Consider the following 21,591-nt stretch of genomic DNA (forward strand, 5'->3'; position numbering starts at 1 on the left):
TATGTTTGTCTTGTGCCTCCTTAAGTTGGTGTATATGGTACTGATTTCTGAAATTGGGTCTTACCATAAAAAAAAACTCAATGTGTTATATGAAATATAGCGTACCATATTTGGGAACAATTGAAAAAAAAATTGCAGTAAGGTCGAGCGTGTCTTGCAAGGATGGGATGAACTTAAAACATTGCCAACAAAAAAATATTAGCCAAACTAACGTTATCGTCGATATTGGTCGCGAAAGCCTACGTGTTAAACTGAAGTTATCCAAGCAATACAAAAAAATGGGGGATAATGACGTATTCCTCCCGGGGATGACAACTGAAAATGAATGAGATGGGTAAATCCCCCCATAAAATCGCATCGTGTATTATGCATTGGTTGTATCGGATTAACTCTAAAAGAGGTTGGTTTCAACGGGGTGTGCACATGCGGTGCAGTTTGTAGAATAGAGCACTACTCGGGGTCGGCAACAAAAATAACAGCCTTTTTCGAATTCGGTAAAAAAATATTCCAAGCAGCCCTTAAAAGAGTCGCATGCAGCTCCGGAGCCGTAGATTGCCAACACCTGTACTTTGCTGCTATACATTTCCACGTTATAAGCCAATTCGTTGGACTCTAATTTGTTTAGTTTTTGTATTTATACCGTACCTGTCGTCATATGGGTCCACTAGAGGACTCCATACCCCCATGCGATCAAGGTTTTGACAAAGTAAAGTCGTCTTAGCTCATTTCAAATCATGTAAATAACACGGAAACCGAGAAGCTTATGTTAAGTTTATCCCTGTATAATGTGACAACGGCACACGTTCTCTCACATTCATGCATTGCTTAATCATTAATTCGGAGACACCTGTTGAGACATTGAAGGGCAACCTGAGCCAGAAGGTTACGTTCATGATTTGAAAAACGAGAGCATTTGTACAAAACACCAATGTTAATATCGCAAATCAGGGGACATAACTTGGGTATAACAATTGTAAACTTAAGAAAACATTAAAAGTGGTTAATTTGTAATAAAAAAATGTAATACCTGTAATTCTACCATCAGCATAAAGGGGAATTTAAAAAATACGAAATCGAACTCTCGTCTTTTCGGTGATTGGTGTCGGCTTGACAACAGCTTCGCGCTATTTGCAGCACCTCCAGGTGTCTCCCGCCTCCACGCGTGTCTGTTCAGTCGAGACATTATCCTGGTTTCACTGCAGCGCAAGTAGCGACCTCTATAATAAAGGTTTTTTGGGGGGTTTAAACGACATTTACGCGATTTAACCCAAAAAAACTCTTATATATTATATTGGTCGCGAAAGCCGACGTGTTAAACGAGTGACCTCTATTGACATAGATGTGGATCGCGAATCCCGCCGCACGCAACTCGACATCCCTGGATCAAATGCACTGCCAAGTACATATCCCCCAGAAGATGCCACAGTATTATACAGGGTGCATACATCACTTCAGCAGCAACAGCACACAGTCACGGCAGAATCACGGGACACTGCAGACTCCGGACTCAAAGGTGACTTCACAAGATCTCTCATCTGCAGGTGTGGTTATGCATAACAAAAGCTGTATTCGACAATTCTTCCTGAATAAATACATTGGAGGTCATCGGTGGTCCTGCCACAGTAAGGTGTAACATCCATTGATGTGAAGTTCTAGATTTTTTTTCGGTAAAGTCACGCAGTGTTTGTTCTTACGCTCAATCAATCGAGTGTGCTAATTAAAACATGATCCGGCGAAATAATAAATGCTTACTATTTAGGGCTTACCACTGGACTACAGACTGCAGAAGCGTGGCTGAATGGGACTGTGTTTAATAAGCAATCAATCCCGCTTTGTCTCGACCTTACAATGGCCCTGATTGACGAGTTAACCTGCGAACGCCCTAATTGCGAACATCAATTTACAAAATTCGCAGCGCATGGGAAAATTACCGGTTGCCTGGTGGGGGGTAATCAAAATGCTAAAGTGGGTTGAATCAATTAGGCGTCGTGATTAACACCGTGAAGATTATGCGCACGTGGCTTATGCCGAGGTGCAGCGTAAATAATGTGAACAATGCGCTGCGTGCACACGGATGAGATCCCCGGGAAGACAGATTTCAGCTCACGTGGGGTCTCAGCCCGGACAGTAACTCATGAAGCCAGTAATCAATACCAATCAATGCCACCCCTCCAGCACCGCGCCTCTTACGAATGGTTTACGCCAATGGTGTGAAATCTACTTCCCTTTATTAACTTAATTACTGCCATCTAAATCAATCTTGCTGAGAAGCCCCCGAGATTTTAAGATGAAGTTAATGTAGCAACATTTTGTTATAGGTCTCCATAAATGTGATGGACTGCCGTGTCTTTTGATTTCAACACGTTTCCAATACAGGCTGCAGAAGTCTGCTGATGAGTTAAATCACATCGCTTTTAGATTATTGTTGAAATTAGAACAGCCGCACACGCAATGTTCCCAGAACACTTTCATGACTCATTGTTGGAGATGCAACTTTGGGTGATTTATTGGTCAGAGGCCGTCCATAAATGAAGTCACGCACCGAGGGGGGGGGGGGGGTCAGACATTTGTGACGATGTGGACGAGGGGAGGAGGGGGGGGGGTTTGAGAAATGTGACGTCACATCAAAAGGCGCAACTTTAAATAACACTCTAATTTTGATAAATTTTCATTATTAACTATTTGATTATTTACGGTCACCTTTTATTTATTCCATGAAGGACCATTTTTCTTCTCCATGGGAGAATGGAGAAGCATACATTTTGTATTTTTTTGAATTATTGTTATTAAACATTTTGATTCTAATGATTCGACCAGGGCTTTTCATTCTGTGGAATGAATATGTGATTGTTATAATTGCACTCTCCATTTTGCTTCGTTCTACTACAAAGTTTCAAGTAATTTTTTATAGTTATAATTACTTTTAATATTTTATAATTATAATATAATTTAAATATAATATTTGAACATCTCCAGGTTTAGTTCGACGTTGAATATTTTCTAGTTAATTTTATGCTAAATTTCAGCTTTCTTTTTGAAACATGTTTTCACATGCAGTGGCGGCTCGTGACATTGCCACTAGGTGGGGCTGTTTTGGGTGACCTCTGAAAATTTGGTGTTCTAATTAAAAAAAAACATCGTCATGTTATTGGCCTTCCCGTGAAAGTGATATAACTGTCTTATCTACCAACGGTAGACATTTATAAACAATATACAAAACACTCAAATGCTGTCCCGATGACCATAAAATCCACACTACACAACCGCTTTGACACTGCCAAAAGCTTCAAGGACATTTAAAGATCAGCTGACACGACTCAACAAAGCCTTTCAAATTGAATATTTAGGAGTAACTCCACAGTGTTCGTTGATAATTCTTCGTTTGCTGCACATGCTGTCATCGCCATTCCTGTTGTTTTCCTCCTATAGCGTGTAGGCCGTGAGCTGCTATATTTGCACAGTGCGACCTCGCGTTGTGACATCGTCTCATTACAGCCATGGGTGCCTTTTTAAATCCTTTATATTAAGTTCGCTTGCTTGCTTGCTTGCGTGCTTGCTTGATTGCTTGCGTGCTTGCTTGCTTGCTTAGGACCGTGCAAATCTTTCGGTCGTTTTTTAACCCACTTCCCGTGATCCAATCGAGCTGACATTTTCCACACAGACTCGTTGTGCCAGACAATTATTGTTCGTGAGAAAAAAATTCCAAAATTTTACACTGTTTAGGGAAAACAAATTAAATATTTAATTACCAATTGCTTAATACTGGCAGACAATCATCTGACCAATAGGTGGCAGCCATCTCAAACCAGAGGACGAGAGGACTCTAGCCGCCACGCATATAAAGGATTTATAGTGAAAAACTTTGTTTTTACGGGTTATACTTATTTAAATCCTTTATATTAAGTTCGCGTGCTTGCTTGCTTGCGTGCTTGCTTGCTTGCTTAGGACCGTGCAAATCTTTCGGTCGTTTTTTAACCCACTTCCCGTGATCCAATCGAGCTGACATTTTCCACACAGACTCGTTGTGCCAGACAATTATTGTTCGTGAAAAAAAATTCCCAAAATTTTACACTTTTTAGGCAAAAAAAAAATATTTTACATATATTCAAATAGAACGCATTCGTGGCTTTGGCTGAACGTCAGAGTGTAAGAGCCCAGAGCGTAACCCCTCCAAAGGCCGTGGCGGAGTAGCGCAGTTGGTAGCGCCCTCGCTTCCCATGCCAAAGGTCGCGGGATCGATCCCCGCGTCCTCCACAGGCGAATATATTTTTAAATCCTTTATTAAATCCTTTATATTAAGTTCGCGTGCTTGCTTGCTTGCTTAGGACCGTGCAAATCTTTCGCTCGTTTTTTAACCCACTTCCCGTGATCCAATCGAGCTGACATTTTGCACACAGACTCGTTGTGCGACACAATTAATGTTCGTGAAAATTTTTTTCCAAAATTTTACACTGTTTAGGGAAAACAAAGTTAATATTTAATTACCAATTGTTTAATACTGCAGACAATCATCTGACCCATAGGTGGCAGCCATCTCAAGCCAGAGGACGAGAGGACACTAGCCGCCACGCATATAAAGGATTTAGAGTGAAAAACTTTGTTTTTACGGGTTATACTTATTACCACCCTAAATGGGTCTCAAACGGCGTGGTTAAAATGCTAGAAGCTAATCGCAATCAGACTGTGGTGTTGAAGCGGTTTCTAATATGAACAGCTTAAAATGTTATCTTCATTAGGCAATTCACGTTGAAATAATAATAACATTTAAGAAATGTAACCACAACAAAACTCTTTCGACAAAAGTATTTTAATTAAAAAAATAATTTCTCACCTTCAGCTGCTTGGTTGGGGGGGGGGCCCAACGCCCCTAGTGGACGAACCGCGACTGAGTTTATGAGTCTGATGTGGAGTTATATTTCCTTTGCTTTATTTTAGTGCACAACAACACACATTTTCTAAAATAAAATGTGACTCAAGGGTGCGCAAGGGACTTTGTTGTCCCTTGTTGTAATATTATTCGCCTGCTCATCCCATGCATGCTAATTTCATAATTTTCATTTTTAGAACTTATAAGGTTAACCAACTAATTTAACTGTCCCATAACCTTCTGACAGTCATTTTGCATGGTTGCAATCTGTAAGACTACAGGCTTACATATGCATATGTATATACACACCCATGCACATCTTGCAAAAGTAGTCCGACATATGCCAATTGATAGTTAATTCAAAATATTGATGAGGTTACAGTGCTTGGCTTGTGTCAAATACAATCCACCAATACGACACATTTTTGATGGCAGTTATTTGATGACTTATACTTTGTAGGTGACATTGTCCTTTAATGAAATACATAATCGAGTAAAAATTTATGCTTTTTTGTTTTCGTTCTGTCAGGCGTGGGATGACTAATATTTTACAAAAGCAGGGGGTGTCCTGTGACTGCCGGCAGGGGGCTGGCAGATGGCGCTGTATGTGTGCCGACAATCACCGACCCAGCCTTCTGCTGGAGCCCCACACACACGCCACACGACACCCACCCCTAGCCTCTAAATGCCTGCGCTCAAGCTGCTCAGCTTCAATCATCTCTGGCCAGTGATGCGTCCTGAATTAACTACCTCTGTTCACTGTCACGGCGTCATACAAAATTACTTAAATAAGGATTAAGAAATGTGATGCATGGCCGTATTGCTAAATGCAAATTGGTCCGGGTGAAATTGGAGGAAAAATAGTATTTCCCCCCTGTGAATGTTGTTACACTTGATTATATTCATACTGGAGTAGCCCATGAGATCCATATACCTTGTAGTTTTCAATGAAGTCTACATTGGGTTACCACTTTTTTTCCACATATCAAACTTGGACATATTTCCCAGTTAGCCTGTGTCTATCAAAACTGTACAGTAACCGTAATAACGATCAACTCAATAGCGGTACCAGATTTAGAAACAAATCAATTCCTCTCACCCAAACATAGATGCCAAATCCCGGACTGCCCGGGTTAAACTTGAACATTTGGCAACCCTCGGTGTATAGTACATGATACAAAGAGGTTTGAGATTTTTTTTTTTTAATTGGCCAGATGTAAGAAATTGGTCGTGGATAGAGGTGTGATAACCTTTTGATAGTGGATCTTTGGTGAAAAGGTTGATGGGTGTCAAATTATCTCTAATCTGAAGAAATATACAGAGCCTCAGTTTTGCCCCTTTAACCCCCCACTCTCCAACTGCAGCATGGCAATACAAAAACCATGTCTCATGCCAGTGTGATTCATGCCAGCAAAGAGCTTCTGAAAACTGTCACTTCAATATGTATGTCTATCTATACGTTGTAATCACGTGAATCAATAGCCACATACATGCTTGCGTTCAGTCTCGCGTTGTCTTTCGCGCTCTCCGCTGCCTCATTTCGCCTTTTTGCTTCGCGGTGAGAGGGTGCAGATGCAGCACTTGTCGTGAAAAAAAATTATAGTAATATTACAAATATTACATAGAAACCATAGGGGAAACATAGACATGGAGTAGGGAGAGAGGGGGTAGAGAGAGGGGGGGGGTAGAGAGAAAGGGAAGGGGTAAGGAGAGCAGAGCGTGAAATCTATTGTGAAATCTTTCATCTAAAAGGGGGGAGGGGGGGGTTTACATAAAGCAAAGCGTTAAAAAAAACGAAATGATGAACGAAGAAAAGTGCCCACTACACCGAGCATCTTCTTGTTTTCTCTGATCGTAAAACAAGAGAGAGATTGAATGTTTCGCCACTCCGTTCGTCGTCTCCAGGCAACCGAGGCGAGGGAAGCCTGCCAATCTGGTACAAAAGGTGCGAGTGTGAAGGCCACGTGGGTCTGCAATGCAGTCGTCTACATATTCCAAACTTGGTTGCGTTCTGCAGCGCTCAATAATGCGGGGTTTTTTTTCTGAGCAAGAAGTAGCGAGAACACCCACTCTGGGAACTGACGCTTCCCACACATAGAAGGAAGCACACCCCTGTAATACCTCTTGAAAGTATCTTCTTGATTATTTCGGTAAAGTCACGTAGAAGGGAAATAATAAAATAATAAAATTAAACATAATAAAATACAATTCTCACGACGTTGTGGTCGAAACGTCGTGAGAATTGTATTTTATTATGTTTTATTTTATTTTTTTATTTCCCTTCTACGTGACTTTACCGAAAGAACCAAGAAGATGAATCCCTGCAGTCACGAAAGCTTTAAATCGAAATCTTGAGAGTACTGCTGCACTCCTTCTCATTCTCTCCGAGAGAAGAGGGCACTCACTGACGCGTTACTTGCTACTGGGTGTGCTCCTCACTGAACCCAAGCCACTGCACCTCTGCTGTGGCATGGGCGAGCGTCTGACACATGAAGAACATCCTCCCATTACGCCCACGTCCCCTCGATCTGTGAATGGGCGGTGCTCAGTAAGTAAGTCTCTTAAAAAGAGCTTAACTCGCTCTGAGCGCCGCGCAATCTGAAACCCGAGTTTTAATTTCACGCATCATATATTCGAAAACTGCCAGTCGAGCAGGACAGCACACATTTGCATCTTTTTAAGAATCAGTCACCCTGCCAGACTGCTGTCTCAAGCACCCAAGAGGCAAGTATGGTGGCTTTTTTTCTCTCGCTGTCTCGTGCCATATCCCATTTACTGATCCCTTCACGCCACATCCTTGAAGACTGCCGATACAGAAATTCTAATATCCACAACCCTCAGTGGGGAGACGCCCTCCCTGCCTCCCCTGCCAGTCTGCCCTCCCACCATCTCCCCCAAACATGACACGCAGCGGTTATAGATCTGGCAGTGCGCTCTCCGGCACGTCAATCTGCAATCACTTGGAGATTCCTCAGCTCAGAGCAGCAAACGAGAGCGCCTGTGTGCGATGTGTCTTGAGTGCATCTCTGCCCGGTTTATGAATCGGCCACACGTCCGCTGGCTCGACTGCGTGCAGGACAGCCCGCGGCTGCTGCAGTGGTGAGTACTGTCGCGTTTGCTCAGCCCGCTGGGATCAACACCGCTTGTCGTGGTTAAGAATGCGATCTCTGTGCTTGCTATTCGAGATCAGGTTGTAATTAAGTTTGTGTAACTGTCTCTCTCACCAAAGACACATGCTTCGAAGCTATATTGTCCCGTGTAGCGCCAAAGTAACCTACACGATCTAATACGGCGTGTTGTACTGCCTGTTGTTTATGGAAATGCATGGAATGGTTCAAGTATTTTTTGTAATGTGTCGATAGAGTGTATGCTGTGTGTGGATAGCACGGCAATTAATGATGTGCATAGTATTTATTTTATTTTCATCAGTTCATGTTTGTATTGGTTTTGCATATCATTATTATTTCAAATTAATCTAATTTTAAATTGTAATCGTCATCATCAGCCATGATCTATCAACTGTCAGGAGGAGGCATCCCTAAACTCTTGCCATCTCTCACTGTCTCGCGATGCAATAATCCATCTCCAGCACACGAGCCGATATAATTTCTCCATCTCCTCGTTAGATGTTATCTAGGTTGCGTTTAATTCCTTGGCAGTCATTTCATTGTTAATCTGGACCATCCCTTATCGTGACGTGCCCTGTCCAAGCCCACTTACTTTTCTGAACAGTCAATATTATGTCTCAAACGTTTACATGTTTATCTCCTGCTTCTGTCCCTCTGTTTGTGTATCAGTAATTCTAAGCACGCACATCTCGATGCTTCTTTGTGCACTTTTCAGCCCTTTTCACTATTCTTTATCAATGTCCATGTTTCTGAGCCATGTCTTAGCAGTCTGCTTTTTGTACATTGCTATGCATCTTTTTTTATTTCAGTTTTCTAAAAGTGCTTCAACTTGCTCTTTTCTACGGTATTATTTCATAATTATGATCCTCGTCTGCTCTCAACAACTGCCCAAAGTATATATGCTCTCCAGCTGTGCTCCTCCAACAGATATGTTCAATTGTTTTGGTGAACCTGCACATGTGCAGTAACTGACTTAGAGACACTAAAAGTGGGAGGCACTTTGTTTATTAACAGCCTTAACAGTTCACACTTAGTAACTACAGCTCCCAGTTTTATCCTCCCAACGTGGCCTCGCTCCGCCCCGGCCATGCCCCCTCTCTAGAACCTACTTGCGGGTTCCCGGGCTTCCCCCACGTGCCCCTTCTGTAACCTTTCCCCTAAATCCCTCTCTCTGGTTTATCACGTGCCCTGCTGTCAGTCAGGGCTGCTGTAACTGCAGATCCCCGTCCCTGTCAGCAACAAGCGCTATGCTGCTAAGTGACGGATGCTATGTCACTACACATGTATTTAGTCGTGTTTGCCGAGAAAAATCGTAATTGTCACCACTTTGAATCATGAAATAAGAAGCATGGCAAAGGATAAGGCATAAAAGTGGGAGAAAATGTTAACATAATCTGAAACTACATTGATGAGAGACTTCAAAAGAGATAGAATTGAAGAAAAAAAATTCAATACCCATAACTCAAAAATGATTGGAGATGTCACAGGTTGCAATTGGAGCATGAGAGCGGCAATAAATAATGTTGATTGGCATTTCACAAATGGTAACCCCTGATTACAAGCCCGTGTCTTATCACACGTATATAAATTGTTCTCCAAGATTATTGGGATCAGAATAAGAAAACATTTAGTGTTGAGGGGAATTCAAATTGCCCTGGTGGGGAGCAGTCTGTCACTGAACACGAATTAATTGGCACTATCAGGGTCCCTAGTGGATAAGGTTTTTTGGTGTTGTTGCTTTCTGTGATGTTTATTACTGTCCTTAGATTATTATTACTATGTTTTCATTTTCACCCATTTAAGTACAAAATCCCAAGTTGTGTCAATACTGTGTGGCGGTGAAACTGAACGCCGCCACACAGATTTGTAAAGAATGGCAAGAAATAAACTGTGGCCAAAGACCATCCAGGATTTGTTGCTTAGTTTTGACAAATGGACATATTAGAAAGTGATATTATTGTGTAGGGTTTTGCGGTTGTGCTGTATAACTCTCCAGTGTGTTTTCAGGTTATATTGCAGTTTGTTTGACAAGATGTCTGCACTTTAACTCACATGAAACCAAAATAAGCATTCCAGTTTAAAATTACTTTTTCGAATAACTCTCTGACAACCCAAAAACACATCAGAGGGCTTTTAAAATGTGTTATTTGTTTATGGATTGCTTGTGCGTGTTTTCTTTAAATTTCTCTTGTCTTGGTAGTTAACCACAACATACCTTAGATAAGTAAATATGTGCCCTTTTCATTGTGGTTACGTAATATTTAATGCATGTGTAGCGTGGGTTTTATGAGAGTGGAGACGGACGGTTAGAGGCAACACGTTTATTAACAAATGCTATGATACAGCACGTAGCGAACCCTAACACTTGAAGTGGTAACAGCCCCTTCACCCGGTAACAAAGGAGGTACCGCCTCCGGACTAACGTTCCCTACTACTGGGGCTATGGTCTCTGGGTCCTCCGGCTAAGGGTGACCTAGGGTAGGCTATTCTAACCTGACCCAGCCAAGGTACAGGTCTCGACCACTGGGCCGCTCGGTCCCGGCCCTTACAAGGACGTCAGGCCCCGAGGGTTCCAGGGTCGCACCACTGGCCCACTCAGACCCGGCTCTTACAAGGACGGCGGGTCAGGGGAGTCCGAGGGTCCTGGCTAGCTGGTCTTCAGTCTTCAACTGGCTCCCCGAGCCGTCTAGAGGTTTTTATACAGCTCTGGAGGCGTGCCCGCCCCCGGCCATGCCTCCCTTCCAGAGAGTTCCAAGGGGCGTCCCAGGGGATCCCAGCACACCCCGCAGCCCCCCCCCCCCCCTTGCCTTGGAGCTGGGGAATCTAGCGGCCCCTATCCCGGTCCGAGGTATTGCCCCTGGTGGACCTCGTCTGCAACTGCAGGTAAGTAGCGTGACCCATTTAGTATATATATCCCTATTTACAGCGCTACACATGTTTGTTTGTGTGTCATGTATCATAATGTATGTTTTGTGATGGATTTTATGTTATGTTAACATTTTTTATTACATTTTATTCCTCATGAAATAACGTAGTGTGTCGTGTATAGTGTAGTGTGGTGTATAGTTTTTTTTTTGGTAGGTAGTGTGTAGTGTGAAGTATAGTGTTGTGCTTAGTGCATCGTGATATGAAGTGCGTAGTGTGGTGTGTAGTGTATAGGGTTAGCAGTGGTCTTTGAAGAGCTGGTTTGCTGTAGGGAATCTGATTATTCACAAATGACCTTGGGAAGTTGTAAAGTAACGAAGTGAATACACGGTAACATCCATTCTTACTTAAGGACAGCTTCAGTCCTCATTTGAAATAAAAGCAATACAATATACAGGTATTGGGATTTAGACGACATGAATGTTTCAGATACTGAAAGCATCAGAGGCTCAAGGTAGTTTTTTGCTAAAAAATCACGATACGCAATACAATTGTTTAAAGCATCTTATTGATTGCTCGTATAAAGCTGCACTATTTCATTTTCAAGTAAAGGTATAATAAATATAACGCTGAGCTGTTGTATACATATTAAAGTATCTTGACTAGAGCATAAAACACTCTTTGCTGGAAAACTTCAATGGCATTCCATTTGGATGTTATTAAAAAATGTAGCTTTCAGATAATATTGTAGCAAATATCAAATAAAATTATCAAACACAATGACTCAATTCTGGTCGTAAATTTTACAACACTAGTGTCAATAATTGTCACCAATTGTTACTGGTAAATTAGTAATCAGGACGAAAAGGGTGAAACGAAAATAAACAGAAACACGGGTGTGAGTAATTTTAATTGCCATCTCAAACAGCAATGGGAGAAGTCTCGACAACCTCATGTTTCCATCTCCACAGGTGTATGCAGTCTCTGTTCACCATCCTCTACACGCCTAGTTGTTAGAGCAGCATTTTCGAGAAGACGTCACCTTACAAACTGTGCGGCATCAGACTCGCATTGACCCCGAGCTGCTGTTATAGCACTCGCGAGGATAATGGAATTGAAGGGGACCCCGTCGGACGAGAGCCTGGACAAGGTGCGCCCCTCCAGTGTGACCACGTTCGTGGACAGCTGCACACTGCACGGGATCCGGCACATCTTCTCGCCGGGAGGGCTGTCCGTACGGCGCCTGCTGTGGCTGCTGGCGTTCCTAGGCTCGCTCTCCATCCTTGTGCTGCAGTCCCTCGACCGGGTGCAGTACTACCTGCAGTACCCATACGTCACCAAGCTGGACGAGGTGTCCACGCCGCTCATGGTCTTCCCCGCCGTCACCGTCTGCAACCTCAACGAGTTCCGCTTCTCGCGCATGACGCGCAATGACCTGTACCACGCTGGCGAGCTGCTGGCACTGCTCGACGAGCGCATGGAGATCGTGGAGCCTCGCTTCGTCGACGCTCAGGTCATGTTGCAGCTGAGGAAGCGCGCCGACTTTCGCGTCTACAAGCCGCGGCCATTCAGCATGCGGGAGTTCTACGAGCGGGCGGGCCACGAGCTCAGGGAGATGCTGCTCCACTGCAAGTTCCACGGCATGAACTGCACACCGCAGGACTTCCAAACGGTGAGTCTCCTACTTGGCATCTCGTCGGCAAAGGGCGTGATGAAACCTTGGAGATGTCGCTGTTCCCGAGCGCTCGTTCACTTACCACGTTCCTCCACTTCCCCCGTGTCTCGTACCTCAATCTGTGTGTAGTAGGTTCCAGGAGACTTGGACGACGTAGTTGGAGGCACACTTATTTATTAAGCACAAAGTACATAACAGGCCGAGATGTACAACACTCGAAGGGGTATCGGCCCCTTCACCCATCTAACAGGGAGATCAACAATCTATGTCACAGCTAGCCTACTCCTAGGTCCTCCACTACCGGGCTAGGGGAGGCTAGCTAACCCAGCCCTGGTTAAGCTGGGATTACGGCACCCTGAGTCCCCAGACCGGCTCTTACAAGAGCATCGGCTCTGGGCTCTTGGGGCCACGCCACTGGCTTGCCCTGGTCGGTCCTGAGAAGAACAGCGATCCAGGGGAGTCCCAGGGCCTATCTAGCAGGTCTTCTTGCTTCACTGGTTAAGGCTGAACACTGAACCCCGAGCCCTCCGGCTCACCGCCTTATGTAGCAACTCCCCCACTGAGGGGTGGGGCCGCGGGGGATCCCAGCGCCGTGTTAGCCCCCCAGGCTAAACGGTGCGGACGTGGATGTAATCACCTATTCTTAGGTTTTTTCGGTAAAGTCACGTAGGTAAAAAATTTAAATTAATAAAAGTAAAATAAAATAAAAATCACGACGTTTCGGAGGCAACACAAGCTTCCGTCTTCAGGTGGAACCGTCACAGCCCAACAGCTGTATCAAGTAAATGAGAGATTACAGGAGATACCACTCCGTATATATAATGGTTGAGGGGGGGGGGCCAGGAATGGGCCACTTTTTATTATTATGGTAAGGTGCGGTTTGAGACTATGAATAGACTGCATAACAAAAGACTGAGCCTTTATTATGGAGAGGTTCGGTTTGTGACTACGCCTAGCCTACATAACAAAAGTGTGAAAAAAGAAAGCTGAACCTGGTAGAAAGCTAAACCTGGTAAAACAAAACTGGCTGTCCATCAGTAACCTGCAATAGTTTTCTGTCAAATGAGATGGTCCAAATAGACTGCATAACAAAAGACTGAGCTCAGTCTTTTGTTATGCAGTCTATTCATAGTCTCAAGCCGCACCTTTAATCATTGGAAAGATGTGATTAGCCATGCAAAAAAGATTTAACTACACTTATTTGGACCATCTTATTTGACAGAAAACTATTGCAGGTTACTGATGGACAGCCAGTTTTGTTTTACCAGGCTCAAAGGCTGACAAATGGGCCATGGAATATACAGCACTTTCTGTACTGCCATCTGCTGGTCACCTTACAGATCAATGGATGTGGGTGTTTAACAATTCTATGTGATCGATCAATCCTTGCCGGCAAAGTTCTGCATAATAGGTGCGTGCCACCACCCACTGGGCCACGTGCATATATATTTCAGTTATTTGAGCATACATTTTATGATATGGAATATTTACTCTTGCTATAGCTCAAGTTTTACTTTTACATAAGTCGAGGATAAGTTGTGGTCCCTGGTAACAATTTGCATTCTCTCACTATCATTCAATTATCAACCACATTGCAAAGGGATCTTTTTGAGAGATTCAGTTGCTGTAAAGGTCATGAGCTACATTTTGTTTGGACATTATTAAATGCATGTGTCTTGAAATGTCAAGGCAAAGTTGGAACTGTAATTGGAATTAACCCCAGTCTCTACCTGCTCCAATTTCTGTGTGGCTCAACTGCCAAGGCCTACATCTGTTGATAAGACCCTTTCCACCACGCGACACAGCCAAACAAATGAATCCACACGTTTACGCGATAATTATTTTAGTTTCAGCTCTCTAGTAATTTGCAAATCAATCCTCACAATTAAATTTAACAATGAGATGTATCATAGTTCAATTTAGTTGTGAGCAATTAGATACATCTAAATACAAAATTTGGTTGTTAGGATTGCTCTTAAACCTACAAGGTGAACTGAAACAATAATAATTTGTACATTAAAAGCTTGTTCACGTGACAATAACAATTTGTTTGGCTATGTTGGATGGTGGAGGCGCTTAATGACAGAGATTCGGCCAGATCATTAATTCCGTGACATTAAGACTCAACTTAGGTTACCCTCGGCTTAAACTACTATACAATAAGCAAACAAGCTCGAAACCCATATTGGGACTAAAAATAATTGTGAACATACACATGTGTACAAGTATAATGGCTGTAAATGATTGGAGTACCATATATTTAAACAGTTTTTTACAAAGCAAATGCATTATTAGGCCTGTGTTAAAGACTCGTATATTTGTTATGCAAAATAATATGTTAATCCTTGTTAGGGGTTTACAATCTTTAAGAGCAAAGATCGGTGAGCGTATTTTTAAAAGCCTTTTTTGCATAGAGTATACTTTGAAAGTATTACTGGAGTATGAAGACAATTTCTCAGTAGACAGTACAAATATTAATTATAGTCGGCAGTGAGAAGCCATGGTTTTTTTTGCTTAATAAAAATGAGCTTTGTAAACACAACATTCCCCAGTACGAAAACATGATATCCAGGTTTGCTGCGCATTTGTTCCTGTGTATACCTCTCGAAGGACTGTAAGGTTGGGTTCTTGGGAATAAAAAAAAAGTGATTTGTTCAAGGCATTTCATAATTACAAAACAATGCACGCATGAATAAATAATCGCACGGGCCTGCATTGGCTGAACACGGGCTAATTTCCATGCACCCCTGGCTGCATCAGTACGCGAGTACTGGGCACTTACACACACAATCTGTCCTCACTATTGCACTCGTACACACAGGCCCTATCTTATTCTAACACCGTCGTGAATAACCTAGGCCGATGGCTCCACATTACATTTCATAATCATCTGTTTTGACATAATTTATCTCAAACTTTTCTCCAGTTCTTTCAATTATAATAAATGCAATTTAAAATAATTATTTCTCATTTTATGTGTTGAATTGCATTGTCATTACATTTTATAACGGAATGCGAACACTGCAATAAACGCACCTCAACGTTGACCCACGTTTAATTTTGTAATGATGAACTTTGAAAGGGTGTTGAGGTGTTGGAAAATATCTAATTTTAAAAAGTGTGGGTGGCTTCACAATTTTCAGTAGACTCATTATTTTAAACAATTTGGCTGTAATAGAAAAAGCTGAAAGTACAACATACACTTGAAAAACAAATTTTGAGAAGGCACTTTGGGCCCAATTCATGTAGCTTTATGGGAAATCATTTCACAACTTTTATGCGGAATGAGAGCTGCTTTCGCATAAAATTGGATATAGTCTGCATTTTGGAATTCATGTGCATCTAATTCCATTTAACAACAAACCTTTTCGGCAAGTGTGGGTGGTGATGGCAGAGCCAATGATGGAAAACAAAATGTATGCAAATGTGCAGAATGGGAGGGAGGTGCTCGTGCCGGGAGCATGGGGAGGGTGGCCCATTCCGCTCCATTCCGACGAGTGTTTGTCACCTTATTTTCTAACTTTTTAATGGAAATTTTTAACCAAAGCTTTCAAGCACATTTTTTAAACTCTGATATCACTTTCCACGTATGGTAGGCGTGACCGGGAATCAAACTCAATTTGTTGGGTTTGTCGATGATTTCTCAAATTTTCTGTACACATCACATTACATACAAATACAAAGATCCCTCGTCATAGCTTTTAACAGACTACATGGGCAAATGCTGTTTGCGAGCAGCTATGAAGGCCAGGCACAGCACACGAAGGGGTGATGTGGCCAGCACCACGCCCAACTACAGTTGCCTCTCCAGTGCAAATGTGTAACACACCGCATACAGATACTGTACTCGTTTAAGGCTGAGTCGACCAAGTGGAGGCCCAGAACAGGTTTAAATGTTTGGAAACATTACACGAATCTGCACCCACACAAGCATGCATATAAATGTACATGTATATACCCCTCGAACCGCTAGGTGGCCACCCAACAGGCCGCTGTTATTAATCTGGGTCACTGCCAGTGGCCACGATCACCCCCTAAACTAGGAACCCTTTCCTGGGGCCAATAGCACCCAGTTCCGATCGATTCCAGTCAATATGTTGAAAATTACAATCGATTCTATCGATTCCAGATTAATTCATACAGTGAGGGAAAGAAAGTATTTGATCCCCTGCTGATTTTGTACGTTTGCCCACTGACAAAGAAATGATCAGTCTATAATTTTAATGGTAGGTTTATTTGACCAGTCAGAGACAGAATAACAACAACAAAATCCAGAAAAACGCATGTCAAAAATGTTATAAGTTGATTTGCATTTTAATGAGGGAAATAAGTATTTGCCCCCTCTCAATCAGAAATATTTCTGGCTCCCAGGTGTCTTTTATACAGGGAGTGCTTCTAATCTCAGCTTGTTACCTGTATAAAAGACACCTATTCACAGAAGCAATCAATCAATCAGATTCCAACCTCTCCACCATGGCTAAGACCAAAGAGCTCTCCAAGGATGTCAGGGACAAGATTGTAGACCTACACAAGGCTGGAATGGGCTACAAGACCATCGCCAAGCAGCTTGGTGAGAAGGTGACAACAGTTGGTGCGATTATTCGCAAATGGAAGAAACACAAAAGAATTGTCAATCTCCCTCGGCCTGGGGCTCCATGCAAGATCTCACCTCGTGGAGTTGCAATGATCATGAGAACGGTGAGGAATCAGCCCAGAACTACACGGGAGGATCTTGTCAATGATCTCAAGGCAGCTGGGACCATAGTCACCAAGAAAACAGTTGGTAACACACTACACACACTGAAATCCTGCAGCGCCCGCAAGGTCCCCCTGCTCAAGAAAGCACATATACATGCCCGTCTGACGTTTGCCAATGAACATCTGAATGATTCAAAGGACAACTGGGTGAAAGTGTTGTGGTCAGATGAGACTAAAATGGAGCTCTTTGGCATCAACTCAACTCGCCGTGTTTGGAGGAGGAGGAATGCTGCCTATGACCCCAAGAACACCATCCCCACCATCAAACATGGAGGTGGAAACGTGCTTTGGGGGTGTTTTTCTGCTAAGGCGACAGGACAACTTCACCGCATCAAAGGGACGATGGACGGGGCCATGTACCGTCAAATCTTGGGTGAGAACCTCCTTCCCTCAGTCAGGGCATTGAAAATGGGTCGTGGATGGGTATTCCAGCATGACAATGACCCAAAACACACGGCCAAGGCAACAAAGGAGTGGCTCAAAAAGAAGTACATTAAGGTCCTGGAGTGGCCTAGCCAGTCTCCAGACCTTAATCCCATAGACAATCTGTGGAGGGAGCTGAAGGTTCGAGTTGCCAAATGTCAGCCTCGAAACCTTAATGACTTGGAGAAGATCTGCAAAGAGGAGTGGGACAAAATCCCTCCTGAGATGTGTGCAAACCTGGTGGCCAACCACAAAAAAACGTCTGACCTCTGTGATTGCCAACAAGGGTTTTGCCACCAAGTACTAAGTCATGTTTTGCAAAGGGGTCAAATACTTATTTCCCTCATTAAAATGCAAATCAATTTATAACATTTTTGACATACGTTTTTCTGGATTTTTTTGTTGTTATTCTGTCTCACTGTTCAAATTAACCTACCATTAAAATTATAGACTGATCATTTCTATGTCAGTGGGCAAACGTACAAAATCAGCAGGGGATCAAATACTTTTTTCCCTCACTGTAAACGATAACGATGTTTCTCAATGCAATTTCATGGGGTGCCTCTGGAAATCTAAACTAATTCTAATCTAATCTATATTTGTCGATCGCCTTCACTCAAGGCACTTGACATAGCTTACAAAATCGAGAAGAGGGGAGCTTTAAGAGAGGAATGGAAGGAGGTTAAGGAAGGGGACCGGTTAATGTACAGTGGAGGGGTGCAAGGAGGGAGAAGGACAAGAAACGGGATTTTACACAGGGAGAAGGAGAGAGAGACAGAGAAGATTGGGAATGAAGAGGACGAGAGGGGACATGGAAGAAGATGAAAGAGGCACGACATGTTTGTTTTATGCCATATGGCGTCAAAGCTCTGCTGCAATCCTTTAAAAAAACTAATTATTCTGACTGCAAGAGCCTGCATCAGTTTGCTAGCACAGCAAGGACTGTGTTGATTTTAATTTGCAGTTTTATATAACTTTAATACTCGGGAATAAAATAACCACATTTCGCATTAACTTTGAAAAGCCATTCTTCAAAACCACGTGCGAAATACACAGGAGTAATTTTATTTTCACATAAAATACATCTTTCATGGTATCTACATTGTGTCGGCTTCCTGTGTTTAAAATTATTACAATAAGTATGTATTACAGTCCCTTTAAGAGTGCGCTCCTAATCTCAGCTCGTTACCTGTATAAAAGACACCTGGAAGCCAGAAATATTTCTGATTGAGAGGGGGTCAAATACTTATTTCCCTCATTAAAATGCAAATCAATGTATAACATTTTTGACATGCGTTTTTCTGGATTTTGTTTTTGTTATTCTGTTTCTCACTGTTCAAATAAACCTACCATTATAATTATAGACTGATCATTTCTTTGTCAGTGGGCAAATGTACAAAATCAGCAGGGGATCAAATACTTTTTTCCTTCACTGTATTTATCTTTCAAACCCTCAAATATATATTTCTATCAGAATTATGATTCATTTCACATATCTTATTTTATTGTGCCCGATTACGTTCGTACTGGGGTTTTTTTAAATTGGGACCAAACAAAGTACTTGTTTGCTTGCAAATGTGATACAAGATATTTGAAGCGAGCTTTCCCACAGATAAGCATTTTTAGATTTTCGCTTTTTTTCAACGAATAATATGATTTGGAACGTATGCCTTTGCATCAAGGCCACAATTGACATCTCACATGATATGCACCCTTTCCGTGGGGTCAGCCTCATAAATAAAGAGCAAGTACAAACACAATCTTAACAAGTAGCCTAGGTTCACCTCACCGACAGGGTTAGGGAATGCAATTTTCACTTGCACAGATGATCAGAGCAGTGGAAATAAAGTGTGCGACATCTCAACTGCCTTTTCGGTCAAAACTAGCTCATATGTAAGATGCGATTAGGAAGCATGCCCTTTATGAGGGCATGCAGCAGGGATTTTATATTATGCGCATCTTTGGACTTCACTTGGAAATGCTGCCTTTAAACATGACCCATAATGAATTAAGTAGCTCCAACTTGAAGGTGTACTATGCGGCAGTCTCCTGCAAAGGTTAGCATGTGGCATACACGGTGTACTGCCCTGCGCGTAGATGTATAATTTTGTCTCCGAATATGTTTTAACCAAATGTCTTTTTTTTTTTTACAATGTGAGATTATGGCCGGTTTACGACTTTGAGGAGGCATTATTGCCGCCTTGTCAATGCACGTAAAAATATAAGAGACTTTTAAATATTGTATAAAAAAGATATTTGCCATAAATCTGAACAAGCAATTAAGATTAATTAAATATATATATATAAGTTTCATAATGTAATGGTAATAGATCACAGCCCTGAGCACAGCTTAAATGTCTACCACTGAACATGTTTTAAAAAAACAAGAAAAAAACACTTCGACAATGTGCAAAAATATCCTGTGGGGCTTCGTTATCTCACTTAAAAGCAGTTATACGTTATATGCACCACCCTGTATATAATGTTCACGTTGGTTGTTATGCGTTAATAAATAGTGTTGCCTCCAAGTGGAGTGTGCGCCTCAATTGAACCCACTACACTAATATAACGTGAAAAATACGAGAAGAGTCTGAACAGCATTATGAAAAACGTTTTCTTGTTGTGAACCAGACACATTGAAGAGTGTGTTTGCAAATTTAAAGAACTAATAGCAAGTAATTATTGCACACCATGTGAATCAATAAGCTATGATTAAATCTGCTGTAAGTCACAAAAGCATAACATTCCGAGCCCTTTTTTAAAATACTAAATCACTGTCATTGAGGCAAGTTTTGTCAAGAACTATAAGGGAAGTATTAAAAAAGAATAATAGGTTTTACCATTTCTGGCAATAAAATAGGTAACTTAAAGCTTTCGTGACTGCAGGAATTCATATCCTTGGATCTTTCGGTAAGACACGTAGATAGGTTGTTATTTTTGTTATTTTCTTTGAACCTATCTACGTGTTGCACACTCGAGATGAAGGACGTGGGCAGGTGCTCCAAATCGAGGGCAAGCACATTTATTTATTGTGGTTCATATGAATCTTGGGAAGAACAGCACCGTCACTCTGCAAAATGCAACAGCGCGTGTTACACGCAGCAAATCTTCCGAGACGCCATTAACCATGTGGCTGGTTTACACGTGCGGTTATTCATTAACCCTTTCTCTTAAACCCAATTCTACTGCTGATAAACCATCTTTGTCTTTGACAATCACATTTGCACATCACTATTCGAATATTACTTTAATCCTAAGCTGTATGTCTATCTATACCATCCACTTCTATCGGTATCTTACATGCATATGTACTGTATGTGTACAGTATACGTACTGTATATCACCATTGTACAGCTTTCTACTTTACATGTTCTATGCTCAATAGCATTGCAAGTAGTCATACTCTGGGTACATGGGCATGGTTATAGACTAAACAGTATTAGAGTTAGAGAATTACAATGACAGTAACTAATTACAGTGCGTCATCCCTTTACAATGCACAGTGCTAAAACGCCTCTAATTGCATATATCACAAACGAACAATTCAAAGCCAAGCTTAAAGTCTAAAACAAGTCTAGAACAAGTCTAGAACATTTATATAACGATCAAACACAACCTTTGGGTCCTTTACCTGTAAAATGCAACAGCGCGTGTTACACGCAGCACTTCTTCCGAGACGCCATTAACCACGTGGCTGATTTACACGTGCGGTTATTAATTAACCCTGCCAGCCACCTACAGGCCCGACTCAGACATTACATGCTGCTGTACACACATGCATTGATGCATTACACAGCACATCAGGACCTTCACAGAACCACACTTTACTCCCTTGCTGCACAAGGACGCACTTAAAAGAGTGATCCATTCCTAAT

The 21,591-nt window shown here is 42.1% G+C and overlaps 1 protein-coding gene across 3 annotated transcripts in view; it reads left to right on the forward strand.

Annotated features, from left to right (window-relative positions):
• The first annotated feature begins 7,685 nt into the window (after positions 1-7,685).
• The window catches only part of LOC133345104 (acid-sensing ion channel 1-like), a 107,575-nt gene continuing 93,669 nt past the window's right edge, over positions 7,686-21,591 (forward strand). The window contains exons 1-2 of one of the 3 annotated variants that reach the window (XR_009755409.1): positions 7,686-7,966; positions 11,832-12,532. Coding sequence is in view for 1 of the 3 variants with exons in the window: in XM_061555583.1 (XP_061411567.1) it covers positions 11,969-12,532 (564 nt within the window). In the remaining 2 variants the exon portion in view is untranslated. Of the gene's footprint in view, positions 7,967-11,598; positions 12,533-21,591 lie in introns of those variants that run through there. The other 2 variants (XM_061555583.1, XR_009755410.1) reach the window with 2 other exon arrangements.

The sequence above is a fragment of the Lethenteron reissneri genome, chromosome 21 (genome assembly GCF_015708825.2).
Source record: "Lethenteron reissneri isolate LAM-NWPU_2019-01 chromosome 21, ASM1570882v1, whole genome shotgun sequence".
Taxonomy (NCBI): Eukaryota; Metazoa; Chordata; class Hyperoartia; order Petromyzontiformes; family Petromyzontidae; genus Lethenteron; species Lethenteron reissneri.